The 15,523-nt window shown below is 44.2% G+C and overlaps 1 protein-coding gene across 8 annotated transcripts in view; it reads right to left on the bottom strand.

Moving 5' to 3' along the window:
• miga1 (mitoguardin 1) overlaps positions 1-15,523 on the bottom strand; it is a 180,542-nt gene that overhangs the window by 123,647 nt on the left and 41,372 nt on the right. For all 8 annotated transcript variants that reach the window (XM_059983781.1, XM_059983783.1, XM_059983784.1 and 5 more), the window contains exon 8: positions 3,702-3,799. In XM_059983781.1, the coding sequence (XP_059839764.1) occupies positions 3,702-3,799 (98 nt within the window). The remainder of the gene's footprint in view (positions 1-3,701; positions 3,800-15,523) is intronic.

Genomic DNA, 15,523 nt, shown 5'->3' on the forward strand with positions numbered 1-15,523 from the left:
ACTGCACAGAATCAGAAAATTGGGGGAGTCCAGAACCACAGTTTAAGTATAAGGGGTAGGCCATTTAGAACGGAGTTCAGGAAAAACTTCTTCACCCAGAGAGTTGTGGGATCTATGGAATGCTCTGCCTCAGAAGGCGGAGGAGGCCAATTCTTCGGATGCTTTCAAGAAAGAGTTAGATAAAGCTCTTAAAGATATCAAGGGATATGGGGAGAAGGCAGGAACAGGGTACTGATTGTGGATGATCAGCCATGATCACATTGAATGGCGGTGCTGGCTCGAAGGGCTGAATGGCCTACTCCTGCACCTATTGTCTATTGCCATAAAAAGCAGCAGAAAGTTGAAAACTCAGCCAGCCCCATCAGGGGCATTAGCTCCCCAGCATCGAGGACACCTTCAACAGGTGATTCATCAAAAAGGTGACATCCATCATTAACACCATCGACAATATTCTGACCTATTGCATCACCATTTGGTATGAGAATTGCAAAGTATCTGATCATCACAAGTCCCTGAAAAGGACAGTGAGGACTACTGAAAACATCATGGGGGTCTCTCTCCTAATCAGCCTGCACGTATATCAGATGTGCTGCATACGCAGTGCCTCTAGGATTGTCAAAGACCCCCCTATCGTTCCCACAATCACTCTGACCTACTGCATTATGAAGGACCCCACGCACCCCTCATACAAACTCTTCTCCCTCCTGCCATCTGGGAAAAGGCACCGAAGCATTCGGGCTCTCACGACCAAACTATGTAACAGTTTCTTCCCTCAAGCCATCAGACTCAATACCCAGAGCCTGGACTGATACCAACTTACTGCCCTCTACTGTGCCTATTGTCTTATTTATTTATTGTAATGCCTGCACTGTTTTGTGCACTTTATGCAGTCCTGGGTAGTTCTGTAGTGTGGTGTTTTTTGTGTCTGTGTTGTTTTTATGTAGTTCAGTGTAGTTTTTGTACTGTGTTATGTAACACCATGGTCCTGAAAAACTTTGTCTCATTTTTACTGTGTACTGTACCAGCAGTTACGATCGAAATGGCAATAAAAAGTGACGACTTGACTTGACTTGCTGTCAGGTACCGCAGTCCAAGAACCAGAACTATCAGGCTGGGTAACAGCTTCTTCCACCAGACTGTTAGCCTTCCTTGTGACCTGTAGCCACCCAGCACACATGTACACCCTGTCAAAATGCCCTGACACCTCCACTCCACTCCCCCCACACCTCACAGACACTCTCATCCTGCACTTTTCATCTTTTATTTCACATATTTATACAACTGCTTGTTATAATAGTCAGTAACATTATCCTGTCTTACACAAACATGCTCCCCTCACTTTATGTCAACCTGTCCATCTTTAAGCCATGTCACTCAGAGACTTGTGCTAATATTATTTTGTGACTGCATGTGTTAGATCATAATTATATGCAGTGTGTGTGACTACATAGACTGTGTGCTTTCCACTTTGGCGCCAGAGGAAGGCATATACACGTGTATGGTTGAACGACTGTAAACCGGAACTTAAGGACGTGCTCACTTCTCTTTACCACCATCCGGGAGGAGGTACAAGAGCCTGAAGACACAACAGTGTTTCAGGAACAACTCCTTCCCTTCCACCATCAGTCCTGAACAGACAACGAACCCATGAACATTAACTATCTTTTCTCTTTTCACACTACCTGTTGCGTACTCGCAGTCGCTTCACGCCACGGAAACCGGCATAAGCACCGGCCTGATGAGCCTCTAAAGCTCGGGACAGACTTTAACTTAACTCGGTTGGCATGGGCCAGTTGGGCTGAAGGGCCTGTTTGCATGCTATAGGACTCTGACACTGAGGAAGAACCAAAATCAGGTTTATTATCACTGACCTATGTCGTGAAATGTGCTGTTTTACCGAAGCAGTAGGTACACTGTAATACATAAAAGTATAAACTACAATAAGAAATAGATTTGTAAAAATGAACTTATATTGTAGTACAAAAAGAAAGCAATAATAGCGAGGCAGTGTTCATGGATTCAGAAATCTGACATCAGAAGCTGTTCCTAAAACTTTTGAGTCTGTGCCTTCAGGCTCCTATACTTCATCCTGAAAGGTAGCAGTGAGAAGAGGGCATGTCCTGTGTGTTGGGGTGCTTAATGATGGATGCAGCCTTTCTAAGGCATCAAATTTTGAAGTTGTCCTCAATGCTGCAGAGGCAAGTGCTCCTGATAGAGCTGGCTGACTTTGCAACACTCTGCAGCTTTTTCCGATCCTGTGCAGTGGCCCCTGCACAGCAGACACTAATACACCAGTTGAATGCTCCCCATGGTACATCAGTAGAAATTTGCTAGAGGGGCTTGTTTAATCTTTCATTGGAAAGGCAACGTCTTTTGATAATGAAGGAAATCCCCTCCCCCATTACTCCACCAGTCTAAATTTTCTTTTCAAGTGGGACTTGACCTCGTGATCTCCTGAAAGAATAGAACACTACCCAGAAGCTCGTGGTTAACAGGAGTGAGCAGGACGGCATGCTGCACCCACTGTGTTCCTGCCCCGTCTCATAATGTTGTACTGCTTGCACTTTTGGAGGGTTATTTTAAGAGCTCGGCCTACAGGCTGTGCTGGCAGCCGGATATCTAAGGCCTGTAGCAAAGGCCTTACTGACAGCTGCACTTCAGCTGCACCTAACACAGCCACACCAAATCTGCAGCCAATCAGAAGAAGAGGAATGCTGTCCCTAGGGAGTGATTGACACTCAGAGCGGCCTGAAGCTGCCTCAGGAGAGACAGAGCCATTAAGCACAGAAACAGGCCCCTTCACTCCAACTCAGCCATACCAAACCTTATGCCCACCATAAAATGTTGGAGGAACTCTGCAGGTCAGGTCCTCTATCACTGCTCCCTCTTTATGATCTCTGCTGCCCTCCTACCCTTTGACCAGCGCTCACTCAGACTCACCCATCACCTGCTAGTTTGTACCACCCCTCCCCACACCTTCTTACTCCTCCTTTTCCAGTCCTGATGAAGGGTCTCAGTCCAAAACGTCATCAGATCATCCCTCTCCATACCTGCTGCCTGACTTTCTGAGTTCATCCAGCACTTTTTGTTGCTCTGGACATTTCTAGCGTTTATAGAACCTCTTGTGTTTATGACTAACACCCATAAAGCTAGCTTGCCCACATTTAGCTCACATTCCTCTTAAACAGAGGTTCCCAACCTGCAGTCCACAGAACCCTTGTTTATTTTCCCTCAATAGATACTGTCTGACCCAGGAGTTTTCTTGGTTACAGAATTCCAGAGACTCACCATCTCTCGAGTGAAGAAATTTCTGCCCTGAATGGCTAACCCCCAGTTTTTGACACCTACAACAAGGAAAACATCAACAGTGCATTGGCCCCGCCATGCTCCATGAGAATTTAAGTTTCAATAAGATCTCTTCTCATTCTTCTTCTAATAATCATAAGACCAGGATCAAGCCATAAATTCCATTCATGAGTTCTGTCTCTATAAAGAGGCAGCAAATGACAAAGATGTTTCTAGATGGATTCTGAGGAGAAAGTGGTAGGAAGTGGCTGAGGGGATTATGGGCCAATCATGGTCAAAGGGACGAGCTTGGTCAGCATGGACGGGTTGGGCCGAAGGGCTTGTACAACCCTTTGTTGAGGCAGAGCTACACAGGACCGTGGACAGGACTGCCGGACGTGTTGGAATCTACTCACCTCAGCCGCTGAAACAAACGAATCTGTGGAGGCAATGCTGATCGTGTCCCGCTGGCAGACATCTTCAGTGTCCCTGACTGTGATGTCGGTCTCTCTGTCTGCGTGAAGCACAGTAGATTAGCTGCCTTTCCGGCAATAACATTTAAGATTTCAGATTAGCTTTATTTGTCACATGTACATCGAAACATACAGTGAAACGTGTCGTTTGCGCCAACAACCAACACAGGCTGAGGATATGCCGGGGGCAGCCCGCAGGTGTCGTCATGCTTCTGACGTGAACAACTCACCAACTCTAATCGAACCATAATCCCTTCAGGAGAGAAGACTATGGGTGATCAAACTGATGACTAAAGGAAATGATCAGACATATTACAGGTGGGGGAGTCCAGAAAGAATTACTATTTTAAAATTAGCTTTATTTCTCACTTGTACATTTAAACATTGAAATCTAGAGCAAAATGTGTTGATTGCATCAACGATTAAGACAGTGTGAGGCTGTACTGGGGGCAGCCCACAAATGTTGCCAACGTAGCACGCCCACAAATAAACCTAACCCGCACATCTTTGGAATGTGGGAGGGAATCGGAGAACCCGGAAGAAACCCATACAGTGACAGGGAGAATATACAAATTCCTTACAGACAGCGGCAGGAATTGAACCCTGATTGATTTTACAGCTGATGGTTTAAAGCATTGAGCTAACCACTACTCCACCACCCGACACCTTGACAACTGCACTGGTGCACGTCTTTTAACTGTAAGCAGCTTTGGGAAAGGAGGCAGTGGCAGACTCCCAGTCCCTTGAGACAATCCTCCCATTTGATCAGATCACTACTTTCCCACCCAATCTTGACCTTTCAATTCCCAACGGTGTCAAAAATCCTCCAACCTCACACAGTTCAAAAAGCCAGAGGCAGGAAAGAGAAATCCCTGCTGACCAGTCTAGAAGCTCCATTCTAAAATAAGAAATCAGAATCAGGTTTAATGTCACAGGCATATGTTGTGACATTTGTTGTTTTGTGGCAGCTGTACAGTGCAACCAAGGAAGACCCATCTGTGACGCTTGTTTGTACCACTAGACCTAGACTTCTGAGGTCGAGAGAGAGGAACTATCCCAGGGCAACGGTTTTTCCACTTTTAAAACTCTCCCACAGGTCTCCTGGCATCGTTGGACATGATGGACAACCACCAGTACAAGACCTAAATATTGCTGCAAGTTACAAAAAGAAATAGAATAAATAGTGCAAAAGAAGGATACTGAGGTAGTGTTCATGGGTTCAAAAAATCTAATGGCTGAGAGGAAGAAGCTGATCCTGAAATGTTGAGTGTGTGCCTTCAGCCTCCTGTACCCACTTCCTGATGGTAGCAATGAGAAGAGGACATGCCAAGGGTGACAGAGGTCCTTAATGATAGATGCCGCCTTTTTGAGGCATCGTCCTTTGAAGGTGTCTTCAATGCTGGGGAAGCTGATGTCCATAACAGAGCTGGCAGAGTTTGCAACTTTTTCCGATCCTGGCCCCTCCATGGTAGTGATGCAACCAGTCACAATGCTCTCCACAGTACAGCTGTAGAAATTTGCTACAGCCTTTGGTGAGATATCAGACCTCTTCAAACTCCGAATGCAATAAAGTCGCTGGCTGTCATCTTTGTAATTGCATCGATATGTTATAGAGCAGGGGTTCCCAATCCGGGGACCATGGATCCCTCTGTTAATGGTAAGGGTCCATGGAATAAAAACGTTTGGGAACCTGTTACAGAGTAACACAGCACAGAAATAGGCTCTTTGGCCCAAATCATCCATGCCAACCAAGGGGCCCATCCAAGTCTCTCCCATGAGCCTTTGGAATCTACTGAAGCTTTTGATTCCATTTCCCTGATATATAAAAAAAAGAACAAGTGCATTCACTCTAACTATGCCCCTCATGATTTTAGACACCTCGATAAGGTCACCCCATGGTCTCTTACTCTCCCAAGAATAAAGTCATACCCTGTCCAACCTCTTCCCAGCAGTCTGCCAGCAGTCTTGTACTCTTGAACATCTTGGATAAGCAGAATTTTCTTCACTCAGAGGGAACAGAAGACCAAACGACACAGAAGCAGAATTAGTCAATTCGGACCATCGAGTCTGTTCCGCCATTCCACCATGGCTGATTTATTATCCCTCTCAACCCCATTCTCCTGCCTTCTCCTCTTAACCTTTGGCACCCTTAATAACCAAGAACCTATTAACATCCACTTCAAATATTCCCAAGGACTTGGCCTCCACAACTGTCTGTGGTAATGAATTGCACAGATTCACCACCCTCTGGCTAAAGAAATTTCCCCTCTGTTCTAAAGGGGTGTCCTTGTATTCTAAGTCTGTGGCCTCTGGTCCTTGATTCACCCATGTTAGGAAACATCCTCTCCAAATATTGAGGCCTTTCAATATTTGATAGGTTTCAATGAGATCCCTCCTCATTCTTCTAAGCCCCAGTGAGTACAGGCCCAAAGCCATTAAACACACCTCATACATTAACCCTTCCACTGCTGGGATCATTTGCGTGAAACCTTTCTGGACTCAACGATGTCAGGACATCCTTTCTTAAATAAGGGGCCCAAAAGTGCTCGCACATCTCCAAATGCCTTAGGCTAAATGGCCTACAATTTCCTTTCTTTTGCCTTCCTCCCTTCTTAAAAAAATGGAGTGACATTTGCAATCTTTCAGTCCTCCAGGACCACCCAGAGTCCAGTGATCCTTGAAAGATCATAATCAAAGCATCTGTTATCTCTTCAGCCTTTGGGATGTAGTCTGTCTGGTACAGGTGACTTATCCACCTTAAGACCTTTCAGCTTGCCCTGCACTTTTTCCTTTGTAATACCAATGGCACTCACAGACCTCTGGCACACTGCTAGTGTCTTTCACAGTGAAGAGAGATGCAAAATCACTAAGCAATTACCATCAACAGATCAGCTGCAATTCTAGAGGAAACAACACACTGGACCATTGCTACACCACCATCAAGAAAGCCTACCGTGCTATTCCACACCCTCATTTTAGGAAGTCCGATCATCTGGCTGTATTTCTACTCCCTGAGTATAGGCAGAGACTGAAGACTGCAGCACCAGTATTGAGGAACGAGAAGGCTTGGACAAGGGAAGCACAGGCGCGATGATAGGACTACTTTGAATAGGTGGACTGGACTGTATTCAGGGATTCATCTTTGAACCTGGATGAGTATGCTGCAGTTGTTACCAACTTCATTAAAACCTGTGTGGATGAGTGTGTGCCTACAAAGACTTACTATACATTTGCAAACCAAAAGCCATGGATGAAACAGGAGGTATGTCGTCTGCTGAAGGCTAGATCTGTGGCATTCATGTCTGGAGACCAAGGCCTGTCCCAGAAAACCAGGTATGAATTGCGGAGGGCTATTTCAAGGGCAAAGAGGCAATTTCGAATGAGGTTGGAGTCGACATCGGATGTATGACAGTCTGGCAGGGTTTGCAAGAAATTACTTCCTACAAAGCGAAACCCAATAGCATGAATGGCAGCGATGTTTCACTACCAGATGAACTCAACACCTTCTATGCTCACTTTGAAAGGGAGAACACAACTACAGCTGAGAAGATCACTGCTGCACCTGATGACCCTGTGATCTCTGTCTCAGAGGCCGATGTTAGGCTGCCTTTAAAGAGAGTGAACCCTTGAAAGGCAGAAGGTCCAGATGGAGTACCTGGTAAGGCTCTGAAAAACTGTGACAACCAACTAGCAGGAGCATTCAAGGACATTTTCAACCTCTCACTGCTACAGGCAGAAGATCCCACTTGCTTCAAAAAGGCAACAATTATACCAGTGCCAAAGAAGGATAATGTGAGCTGCCATAATGCCTATTGCCTGGTAGCACTCACATCAATAGTGATGAAATGCTTTGAGAGTTTGGTCATGACTAGACTGAACTCCTGTCTCAGCAAGGACCTGGACCCATTGCAATTTGCCTATCACCACAATAGGTCAGCTGCAGACACAATCTCAATAGCTCTCCACATGGCTGTAGACCACCTGGACAACACAAACACCTGTCAGGAAGCTGTTAATTGACTATAGCTCAGCATTTCATACCGTCATTCCTAATTAGGATTCCATACCCACAATCCTAACTGAGAAGTTGTACCTCCCTCTGCAATTGGATCCATGAATTCCTAAACAGAAGACCACAATCCATGCGGGCTGGTGATAACATCTCCTTGCTGACAATCAATACTGACGCACCTCAGAGGTGTGTGCTTAGCCCACTGCTCTGCTCTCTATATACCCATGAATGTGTGGTTAGGCATAGCTCAAATACCATCTATACATTTGCTGATGATACAACTACTGTTGGTAGAATCTCAGGTGGTGACGAGAGAGCATACAGGAGTGAGATATGCCAGCTAGTGGAGTGCTGTCACAGCAACAACCTGGCACTTAACGTCAGTAAGACGAAAGAGCTGATTGTGGACTTCAGGAAGGATAAGACGAAGGAACACACACCAATCCTCACAGAGGGATCAGAAGTGGAGAGAGTGAGCAGCTTCAAGTTCCTGGTGTCAAGATCTCTGAGGATCTAACCTGGTCCCAACATATTAATGCAGTTATAAAGAAAACAAAACAGCAACTATACTTCATTAGGAGTTTGAAGAGATTTGGTATGTCAACAAATACACTCAAAAACTTCTATAGATGTACCGTGGAGAGTATTCTGACAGGCTGCATCACTGTCTGGTATGGGGGTGGGGGGGCTACTGCACAGGACTGAAGGAAGCTGCAGAGGATTGTAAATCTAGTCAACTCCATCTTAGGCACTAGCCTACAAAGTATCCAGGACACCTTCAGGGAGTGGTGTCTTGGAAAGACAGTGTCCATTATTAAGGACCTCCAGCACCCGGGGCATGCCCTTTTCTCACTGTTACCATCAGGTAGGAGGTACAGAAGCCTGAAGGCACACACTCAGTGATTCAGGAACAGCTTCTTCCCCTCTGTCATCTGATTCCTAAATGGACATTCAACCAGTGAATACTACCTCACCTTTGGTTTTATATTATTTACATATTTTGCATGATTTTTAATCTATTCAATATAGTACAGTGTAACTGATTTACTTATTTATTTTTTTCTTCTTCTTCTTCTATTTTATGTATTGCATTGAACTGCTACTGCTAAGTTAACATGCCGGTGATAATAAACCTGATTCTGATTCTGAAAGTACCCATTAGCTTAATCTGCCATTTCTTTGTCCCTCATTACTACTTCATCAGCATCATTTTCCAGTGGTCCAATATTAAAACTCACCTCCCTTTTACTCTTTATATAACCAAAATAACTTCTAGTATCCTGCTTTATAGTATTGGCTAGTTTGCCCTCATATTTCTTTTCCTTTCTTTAGAGCCTTTTAAGTTGCCTTTTGTTGGATTGTAAAAGTTTCCCAGTCACTCACCTTCCCACTCATTTTTGCTACCTTATATGCCCTTTCCTTGGCTTTTATGTGTTTCTTAACTTCCCTTGTCAGCCACGGTTGCCTACCCTGCCTTTTGAGAACAACTTCTTCCTCTGTGGGACATATCCAGCCTGTGCCTTGTGAATTATTCCCAGAAACTTCAGCCGCCTCTACTCAGTTGTCGTCCCCGCCAGTATTCCCTCCAATCCACCTGGGCAAGCTCCTCGCTCATGCCTTTGTAATTCCCTTTATTCCATCGCGATACTGATACACTGCCTCCTAAGGGTTCCTTTACATTAAGGTGACAAATAGAATCTGGGTTATTACACAACACCCATCTAAGATAGCCTTTCCCTGAGTGGGCTCGAGCACAAGCTGCTCTAAAAAGCCATCTCATAGGTAATCAACGAATTCCCTCTCTTGCAATCTGACACCAACCTGATTTTCCCAATCCCCTTGCATACTGAAGTTCCTCATTAAAATTGTCATTACCCTTACTACAGGCCTTTTGCAATCACAACCTCACATCTTGGCTTTTTGGAGGCCTATGTATGATTCCCACAATTTTTTTTACCCTTGCAGTTTCTTATCTCCACCCAAAAGACACCCTATGTCACCTCTTTCTAAAGGTGTAATTCCATCTCTTACTAACAGAGCCACACCACCACCTATGCCTTCCTGCCTGTCCTTTCAATAAAGTATTGCCTCTTGTGTTAAGCTCCCCACTATGGCCTTCTTTCAGCCATGACTCAGTGATGCCCACAATGTCATATCGACCAATTTCTAATTGTGCCACAAGTTTGCACACCTTATTCGGAATGCTCCGTGCATTTAAATAAGGGTGATTGACAAGTCCATAGCCTAAGGTAGAAGGAGTCAATTTTAGAAAACCTAGCACATTTAGTTTTCAACATAGTCCCCTGCTACATTTACACACTTAGTCCAGCGGTCGTGGAGCATACGGATCCTTCTTTGTAGAAGTCGGTGTCTTGGACCTCCAGAAGTGGGCCACAGCAAGCGTGATTGATAAGTTTGTGGCCTAAGTTAGAGTTATACAGCTCTCGTTACATGCACGTGCAGTTCAACTCCGAGTGAAACTGCAAAAAGTTTGAAGTTAATAACTCATCTCCTTCTACCTTAGGCCATGAATTCATCAATCACTCCTGCTGTGGACCACTTCTGGAGGTCCAAGACACCGACTTCTGCAAAGAAGGGATCCGTATGCTCCATGACTGCTGGACTAAGTGTGTAAATGCAGGAAAAATTAATGTGCTAGGTTTTCTAAAATTGACTCCTTCTCCCTTAGGCCACAAACTTTTCAATTACCCCTCATACAGCACCTTCAGTCCTGCATTCTTCGCCCTTTTGAATTTTGCCTCTGTGGTACAATTTAACTCTTTGTTCTGTCTGCATTTGTACCCAATCACTGGCTTGTCCTTCCTTACATTCACAATACATCTATCATCTACTTGTAAACCTGCTGGCTCATCATATGCTCCATCATACTGGTTCCCATCCCCCTGCCATATTAGTTCAAACCACTCCCAACAGTTCTAGTAGACTTTCCAGCAAGAATATTGATTCCCCTCGGATTCAAGTGCAACCTATCCCTTTTGTACAGGTCCCACCTGCCCCAGAAGAAGTTCCAATTATCCAGTAATCTGAAACCCTGCCCTCATTCCAATTTTTCAGCCACGAATTTATCTGCCACATCGTTGTATTCACATCCTCACTATCAACTGGCACAGGCAGCAATCCCGAGATTACAACCCTTGAGGTCCTGCTTCTCAGCTTCCTTCCCAACTCCCTCTACTCTGTTTTCAGGATCTCCTCCCTTTTTCTACCTATGACGTTGCTAACCAATATGCACCATGACTTCTGGCTGCTCACCCTCCGTTTTCAGGATATTGTGGATGCATTCAGAAACTTTGCAGACCCTGGCACCTGGGAGGTAATCTACCATCTGTTTTTCCTTCTTGCATCCGCAGAATTGCCCATCTGTCCCCCTGATTCCTTTATCACTGCTGCCATCCTCTTCAGTTCCCTACCCTTCTAAGCCACAGGGTCATACTTTGTGCCAGAGGCACAGTCAATGTTGCTTCCCCCCTCCCCCCACCCCCAACATTACTCAAAACAGAGTGCTTTTTGTTGAGGGGGATGGCCACAGGGATGCACTCCACTATCTGATGTTCTCCCTTCCCTCTCCTGACAGTCACCCATTTATCTATCTTTTGTTGCCTAGGGTTGACTACCTCTGTAGCTCCTGTCTATCACCTCTTCACTTTCCCTAACAAGCCAAGAGTCATCGATCTGCAACTCCAGTTCCCTAACCCAGTCTATAAAGGAGTTGCAGATGAATGTACCTGGTGCAGATATGGCCACTGGGGAGGTTGGAAGTCTCCTGAAAATCCCACATCTGACACCCAGAACACCAGCTCTGCAGACATGCTCCATATTCTCTCAAGAGTTAATTTTAAAAAAAGAATTAAGAAATAAGGAATGAAATTACCCACTTACCTTGCCTCCGCCTGTTCTCGCTGAAGCCTTGTTAAGCCCTAGACTTACCACTCTGACTCAGACTACTCTAACAACAACTGCTCCCTGGATGACTGCTCTGCTAAGCTGTACCTCTCTTTTACAAAGACTGGGTTTTTACAGATCTTCACTGGACCTGCATGGGAATGCTTCTGTTGCATCTATGCAGTCTTCCAATCAAAGACTTCTGCTGAAAAACTTACTGCTTTTTAAAGCTCTTCACTGGACCTGCACAGAAATGCTTTAGTTGCATCTGCATAGTACTCCAATCAAAAACCTTTGAAACACTGTTTAATCAAGAGCTTGTCAACCTCCTCTTTAAACATATCCAATGACCTGGTCTCCACAGCCATTGATGGCAATGAATTCCACAGATTCACTTCCTTCTAGCTAAAGAAATTCCTCTTCATCTCTTTTCTAAACGGATGTTCTTGTAGACTGAGGCTTTGCCCCACGGTCCTACATACCCCACAATAGGAAACATCCTGTCCATGTCAACTCTATCTTGGCATTTCAGTGAATACATTTCAATGAGATTTCCTCCTCATTCTTTTAAACCAACTGATACAGGCCTGCTCACTGACGATTTTATAGGCTTTAAATCCATCTATCATAAGAATATGTTAGTCAGAGAGTCAACCACAAGAGAAAATCCATCAGGGTATTGCCTAGGATAGTGAGTTCCATTTATGAGAAGAGACTGGAGAGGCTAGGTTTACTTCCCTTATAACAAAAGAGGCTGAGAAGGGATCTGATAAAGAGATATGAAAATATGAGGGGTGCAGATGTGTTCAAAATTCAAAGCAAATTATCAATGTATACATTTCCATATACTACAATTTTGTGCAGGCATCTACGGGATAAACAAAAACCAATAGTGTAATAGTTATTGTGACACTATTACAGCTCGAGGCACTGGAGTTCAGAGTTGATTTCCAGCGCTGTCTGTAAAGAGTTTGTATGTTCTCCCCATAACCGCATAGGTTTCCTCCAGGTACTCCAGTTTCCTGCCACATTCCAGAAACATAGCAGCTGGTAGGTTCGTTGATCATTATAAATTCTCCTGTGATTAAGCTAGGTTTAAATGAGGGGTTCTCAACCTGGGGTCTACAGACCTCTTGGTTCAAGGTAGGCGTCCATGGCATAAAAAAAGTTTGGGAACCCCGGGGTTAAGTTGATAGGTCGCTGGCTCATTGGGCTGGAAGGGCCTATTCCAGGAGGGATGGATAGATGGAGAGACAGAGGGAGGGATGGATGGAAGGAAGGAGAAAGGGAAAAAATGGATAAATAAATAGAATTTTACAGAAAAACTATACAAAACGGACAAAGGGCATTAAACACCAATGAGCAAAAGAAGGCAATCTGTGCAAATAAAATAATACTGAGAACAAGAGTTGTAAAGAGTCCTTGACAGTAAGTCTAGTTTGTAGGTTAGTGGTAAACATAAGTATGGCAATTCCCACCATAGGAGAGGTTATCTAAACCTAGAAGGAATAGATTCAGAATCAGAATCAGGCTTAATATCATTGACATGTTGTTAAATCACCTTTTCAGGGTAAAGAGTGACCAGATTAGAGAGGAATAACGTTTTCCACCCAGAGGGCAGCTGAATCTGGAATCCACTGCCTGAGTGAGTGATAGAATCTCTCACACTAGGGTGCACTGTCGTTTGTTAATTTATTTATTTAGAGATAGAGTGTGGAGCACGCCCTTCCGGGCCAACAACCCATTGGAAATTTACAATAACCAATTAACCTACTAACCCATATGCTTTTGGAGTATGGGAGGAAACCAGACCACCCAGAGGAGACCCATGCACACATGGGGAGAACGTACAAACTCCTTACAGACTGCATTGGAATGGAACTCCAGAATGTCCCGAACTGTAATAAGATCATGCTAGCCACTGTGTCATAGTGGTACCCTAGGGTTGTGTAGCGGTTACAGTGCCAGTAACACAGGTTCAATTCCTGCTGCTGTCTGTAAGGAGTTTGTATGTTCTCCCCGTACCATGTGGGTTTCCTCTGAATGCTCTGGTTTCCTCCCACAGTCTAGAGGCATACTGGTTAGTTGGTCACAAGGGTGTAATTGGACGGCACAGGTTCATTGGATTGGAAGGGCCTATTACCTGGCTGTATCGCTAAATAAGAATAAAAAATAGATAAACATTCGAGTCTCCAAAGCACGGAGACTAGACCGTGCAGGTAAATGAGGGCAGTACAGTTGGGTGCTCAGCAATCATTGGCTGAAGGACCCATTTCCATGAGTTACAACTTTATCATTCTCCAACCTCATCACTGAATCAGCGAGGATATCTTCACTCACCTCATCACTGAATCAGCATGGATATCTTCACTCACCTCATTACTGAATCAGCCTGGATAACTTCACTCAGCTCATCACTGAATCAGCATGGATATCTTCACTCACCTCATTACTGAATCAGCCTGGATAACTTCACTCAGCTCATCACTGAATCAGCCTGGATATCTTCACTCAGCTCATCATTGAATCAGCGAGGATATCTTCATTCACCTCATCACTGAATCAGCATGGATATCTTCACTCAGCTCATCACTGAATCAGCGAGGATACCTTCACTCACCTCATCACTGAATCAGCAAGGATATCTTCACTCAGCTCATCACTGAATCAGCGAGGATATCTTCATTCACCTCATCACTGAATCAGCATGGATATCTTCACTCAGCTCATCACTGAATCAGCGAGGATACCTTCACTCACCTCATCACTGAATCAGCAAGGATATCTTCACTCACCTCATAACTGAATCAGCATGATAACTTCACTCAGCTCAGCACTAAACTGATTCCATAACCTACACACTCACTTTCAGGGCCACTACAACTCATGTTCTCAGTATTATTTATTTAGTTTTATTAATATTTTTTTTGTATTTGCAGAGTTTGTCTTCTTTAGCACATTAGTTCTTTGTCAGTCTTCATGTGTAGTTTTTCACTAATTTTATTGTATTTCAACATTCAGGATTGTTTAATGTCTTTTCCAGGACACAAGTGTAAAAGGGAACAAAATAATGGTTACTTTGAGTCTGATGCAGCACAAAAAAAAAATCAGACAAAGAACATTTATAAAGAAACACAATAAAATAAATAAAATAATTTAGATACATAGATAGATTGTATGTCCATAAAGTGACAGGAGGCACAGGAGTGTCAGCACAAAAGGTGACTGACAGGAAATAATAAAGTAGTGGTGGTTGTGGGTGTGGAGCGATGGGTTAGTGAGTGGAGGTGTTGATCAGCCTCACTGCTTGGGGAAAATAACTGTTTTAAGCCTGGTGGTCCTGGCGTGGATGCTACGTAGCCTCCTCCCTGATGGCAGAGAGACAAACAGCTCAGGAGCTTTGTTCTGCAGTGAATGCCTGAAAGAAGATCTCGTACTTTGATAATAAATTTACTTTGAATATTGTTCAATGCCCTGACATACACCGCCTCCCCCAAACCCCAAGAAGTTTCACTGTGTTATAGGCAACAGAAGAGTGCAAGTTGTTTTCCAATATCTCTGCAATGGCATTTTAATTAACAGGAGGTAAAAATAGAAAAATATCACTTGGCAGAATCTGCCATTCTTCAGCAGTGATATCAACCGAGCAACGGCTGCAGCTGGAGGCTCTCCCACTTTCCAACTGCAGAACCCAACGGATGATATCGTGACATTTAAACTTCACCAGGAAGAGCTTTTCCAAAAAAGAAAATTCATTTAGAAAGCATGTTTGCACAATTAGTAACTGTATGAATCTAACTCAAAGGGCAATAATAATCCAGGCCCAAACTTGTAACATAAGCACTTGAAA

This window comes from Hypanus sabinus, chromosome 11 (genome assembly GCF_030144855.1).
Source record: "Hypanus sabinus isolate sHypSab1 chromosome 11, sHypSab1.hap1, whole genome shotgun sequence".
Lineage (NCBI taxonomy): Eukaryota > Metazoa > Chordata > Chondrichthyes > Myliobatiformes > Dasyatidae > Hypanus > Hypanus sabinus.